This window comes from Dasypus novemcinctus, chromosome 4 (assembly GCF_030445035.2).
Source record: "Dasypus novemcinctus isolate mDasNov1 chromosome 4, mDasNov1.1.hap2, whole genome shotgun sequence".
NCBI classification, from domain to species: Eukaryota; Metazoa; Chordata; class Mammalia; order Cingulata; family Dasypodidae; genus Dasypus; species Dasypus novemcinctus.
Window position 1 is genome coordinate 107541982 of NC_080676.1, and position 5144 is coordinate 107547125.

Genomic DNA, 5144 nt, shown 5'->3' on the forward strand with positions numbered 1-5144 from the left:
ATGTTATGTGTACCCAACAAATCAAGAATTGTTTCCATGTGATTTGTATTTTTTTCATATATTTATGTTCTGCTTATTTATATTATAACATTTTGAGATTTGTCTTAAGCTATTTTGAAAGGAATTACAAAATGGTCAGAGAAAAAGTCTCCATTTATAGAAATATTAGCCCTAGTCTCAGGTGATCTAAATGAGCTTGGGTAAGGTATAGAATATTTCAATATGTGCATTTTATTAAGGAAAGCATAGAGAGTATTTCCTAACTCATTGATAGATAACACATGTGAAAGTTACTGTTTAGTGCCTAGCAGAGAGTAAGTTTACAGTAAGTTAATTTTTCTTTCATTTTATACTTCTATGTGAACAATAAATATTTTTTGTTTAGATATTTGTATAACATCTCACTATTTCTTCTAGTTATATGAATATAACAATAATTTATATAGGAAACAGTGCATATCTGTGGTATTCTTAACTGCAATAAAACTAGTAATGGCATCAAAGGAACAAAACATTGATTTATGTTGTATACTCAGGAATTGAACTATCATGAATATGGACAATTAATCAAACTAATCCATAGGGATTTCTATATAAGTAGTCTCAATTTTAATGTCAGAGGGCTAAATCTTAGTTTCAAAATATTCTATTTTAAAGAACTTAAGAAGACAAATAACTATGACTAAAGATGAACATGTTTTTTTTTGGGTTTACATATTCTGCATGAATCCATGTTCAAACATAATTTCCAGAAAAAAAAAATAACATGTGAAGAATCAAATTTAGAAGCACAGTTTACATCTGATATGCTTTTACTTAAGAAGGGATTAATATCTGAGAACATAGAATGTCCCTGAATTTAATCTATTAACTTAGATTTTGCAAGACATTTCATTATATATCATCTATTAACTTATATATCCATTTATACAATATTGACTTAAACATCATAATATTTACTGGTTTAATGTTTTACAAAATGTCCATTTAACAATTTCTCAGTATTCCTTGACTTTGAAAAGTTTTTATCATATTAAAATCAGTTACTACAGTGAATGATATTTGTTTCAGAATATTATGCAATATTTCTTCATAATTCTTTTCACAGCATTTATTACTTCTTTGTTTCTTAGACTATAAATAAAAGGGTTTAATAATGGTATTACCAGAGTATAAAATACAGCAACAGGGATATCTTTTTTGTCTTCTTTTTCTGAAATTGGTTGAACATATACGAAAAGAAGAGAGCCATAGAATAATGAGACAGAGAGAAAGTGGGATGCACAAGTTGATAAGGCTTTCCCTCTTCCTTCTTTGGATTTCATTTTGAAAACAGTAAAAAGAATGAAGAAATAAGAGGTTATGACTATGGCAATACTGTAGCTTTGAACAGCCCCAGAAAAGATGGGTATCATTAGTTCATTGATATAGGGGTCAACACAAGAAAGTCTATACAATGGGAAAACATCACAAAAAAAGTGATTGATTTGATGAGAGCCACAGAAAGTTAACCTAAATAGTAACCCTACTTGAATCATAGAATGAATGTTTCCAGCTATGTAGGCCCCTGTGGTCATCAGAATGCAGAGTTTCTTTGACATCCTGGTATGATACTGGAGTGGGCTGCATATTGCCACATAACGGTCATAGGCCATAGCAGCCAAAAGAGAGCAGTCTGTAGTTTCAGCAAGACAGAGAAAATAAAATTGTGCCATGCATTCATAGAGGGTAATCAGTCTGTCTTCTGAAAAGAAGTTCTGTAACAACTTAGGGGTAATAGCACAGGAACAGCAGGAATCCATCAGAGCCAGGTTGCCCAGAAAGAAGTACATTGGTGTGTGAAGACGAGGCTCCATATAGATCAATGCCACCAAACCAAGATTCCCTATCATAGTGATCAGATAGATGGCAAGGAACACCACAAACAGAAGGGGTTTCAGCTCTGGTTGATCTGTAAATCCTATGAGGATAAATTCAGTTGTCATGGAGTAGTTCTTTTCAGTCATCTCTACCTTCTCTGCTGAGATAGGAATTATGGAGAAATAAGATTCTAATTGAGAATATGCCTTATTTCACCTATAAATTTCTTCCTGTACAATAGGCAGTAGAGCTTCTTTAATTGTCCTTTGTTGTTTTTGAAATACGCATATACATACTTACAGAGGATATTTTTCCCCTAATATTCAGATCTATTACCTCAAAGTATTTGGTCAGGATTCACAGGAATATGTTGATAAAGAAGAGAGTACTTAACAGTAGTAAAAGTTTACTATATGTATTTATGCAAGGATAGTGTACTAATCTAGGATATCCATATGTGGTGCAGAATTTTCAAGTAATCTCTAAGTGACTTTTTGTATTGAATATCCTTAAAATATACTAAAAACAATTTTCTTATATATACAGTTTTTATATTGGGTAAACATTTTTCATAGACTATTGCATTGGAATGAATGTTTGAAAATTGTACACAATAGTTATATATCTTAGGAAATGTACAATGTTCACTAAGTATAATGAATGGGACTGCTCATTTTTAATAAATTTACATTGCAAATCTCAGGATATAGTTATCCACATATTTATTTAATAAGTAATTTGCATATATTACCTCATATATATATGAACTTATTGCAGAACTTATTCCTGCAAATTCTCTTATACAATTTGTAAATAAAATATTTTTTCTTCATCTATCTTTATACATCCAATTCTTGCTTTAGTCACACCTTCATGTTTCAATATTAGAATTGAAACTATACCTTTGTAATAGTAAATAAATTGAAATTTTATAAGTACTAATTCCAGTTAGTTACATACAGAATCCTCTTAAACATTTTAGTTTATCACATAAGTTTTCCCATTCATTTGATTACTTATTTAAGCTCATGTTTTTGTTTTTGTTTATTTCATTATCTGCAGATCTATTTATCTTTAATGGAACTCAGTGGCCATAATTTCCCGACATGGAAAGGAGAAAAAGTTTGCTTTCTGACATCTTTAAACTTTATCTCTAAGATAAATTCAAATTCCATAAGGTAGCATTTAAAGTTCTCTCTAAACTTATCAACCTTTCCCACTTTAACAAACTGCTTTGTCATTTTGTCCAATGATTGCTCATTTCTTCTTCCATACCAAATACCACACTCATTTCCACAAAATCTGTCTCTGCCTATGCTATTGTTCTGGTTTTTCTTTTCCAAATAATAAAATAATTTCCATCCATAATTTACTATTATTTAAAACATAGTTTATAAATAATGACAGTTACTAAGATTTTAATTAAATACTCTAGACAACACTGATCTCCTTTTTCCATACCTTCAGAAAGATCGATATACCCAAAACAATCTAGAATAATCTACAGTGCTTTTAAAATACATCTATGCACAATTTCCTTACTAAATTTTGACATTTCCAATTAATAGTAACGTATTCATTTGAAGGATAAGTACACTGTTATGAAAAAGGCAGAATGATTCAAATCTTATCAACATTCTGATTACCTTTAACTAGTGAAGTTGTGTTCAGTATCTTGCCAAAGATACCAAATAACTTCTTTGGTATCAGCAAATAGATATTTTTAATGCTGAAGAAGAGTCTACAAAGGAATTATTATAAACACATTGTTTTTAAAATATAGGTGTCTTTCTTTTATTTAAATTGACTCATTCCTACTATTCGTTGCTTCCTTATACATTTATAAGATTTTCTAAAGTATATGTCTTTAGCTCATATATTAACATATAAAAGTTTGCCTTTATTCTGTTTCCCAATACTTAGGGAAAAAGAAAATACTTTAAAACATACTAGGACTTTTGAACACATGTTTAGTTTTGTTTTACAAGGCTAACTTCACTCATTATTAAATGATGCATTAGGAAGTATACTATGAAATGTTAATCATGCAAATTCTGTAGGCAACCTGATTCATTTTTCTATAATCAAAAAGTCAATATAAAGGGCATGGCTGAAATTGTATTTATTTTAAATATTAAATATAACACATTTAATCATTCAGACAAATTAGAAACAACTTTCAATGCATATGCCTGTATTATTTAATAGAATTATATTCTGACATTAATGTATATTTTGAAATTCTATCTTACTGTCATAAAAGTAATTAGAGTATTGTTTCTCATCCTAATCTTCAGCTTTTGATTTAAAGAAAAACTAGAAAATTAACAAAGGTTTTGAAATCTAAGTCAATGAATGATACTAAATAAGCTGTGAAAAATAAATATTCCTTTGATGTTATTATTAAAAGCAAAAATAAATAAAATATTTATCTTACCTAGATTTCACAGAGAAAGGTTTTGGTACAGCTTGTTACCTGCCTTATAATATTAACACATAGAATTTCAAATTATAAACCATGGTCTCTAAAATATCTGAGATTAAAAAATCTCTAGGTCAGTGATAAAAATACATTCCTTACAGTTCGAAATATGTTTCTATCAAATCTTATGGGGATTTACTTGCAATGTCATCATTTTATTTCTGTGGGGAATTTTGGTCCCTAAAACATTTGAGCCATGGGGCATTAATTAAAGAAGTTTTGTGAGTCACTGAGATGAATGGAAATGACCATCAAAAATGTTTGTTTATGATGAAATTACTGATCCTGATATATCAAAGCTAATTTTTTCCAATATTATTCACCATTCTGTTCATAAAATCTAAATTTGGCAGGAAACAGTCTCAGGCTTCTTTAACCACATACTGTAGGAAGTGTGATTAATATGGCTTGTGAAAAGCATGATGATTAGATGTGGAAGAGAGCAAAAGCTGTAGTAGTTTCAGTCAAGTTCAATAACTTCTTGACCCTGTAAGTAAATCTGTCCCCACATATTTCAAAGCCATCTTTGGAGTAAATCTGATACTATTATAAAGGTCTATATATAAATTACTAAGATTGTTCTCCTATCTCTTCTGTTCACTCAGCTGCTTTTTGATTTCCTCACCCTGTTTTTGTTTAAGAATTTTTTTATTACCTGCCCCCGCCCCCCTGTGGCTTGCTTGCTGTCTGCTCTCTGTGTCCATTCACTGTGCATTCTTCTGTGTCTGCTTGTTTCCTTTGTTGCATCATCTTGCTGCACCAGCTCTCTATAGGCATGGGCGGTCAGCTCACTGTGGGTGCA

General features: G+C 30.3%; 1 protein-coding gene across 1 annotated transcript; it reads right to left on the reverse strand.

Annotated features, from left to right (window-relative positions):
- Positions 1-1067: 1067 nt before the first annotated feature.
- Positions 1068-2006, reverse strand: LOC101426358 (olfactory receptor 5K3-like). Its single transcript, XM_004470690.1, has one exon. The coding sequence runs from the start codon at positions 2004-2006 to the stop codon at positions 1068-1070; it is 939 nt and encodes a 312-aa protein (XP_004470747.1).
- Positions 2007-5144: the final 3138 nt, after the last annotated feature.

Excerpts from the sequence above, each read along its gene's own strand:
- LOC101426358 (XM_004470690.1), bottom strand. The coding sequence starts at position 2,006 with ATGACTGAAAAGAACTACTCCATGACAACTGAATTTATCCTCATAGGA.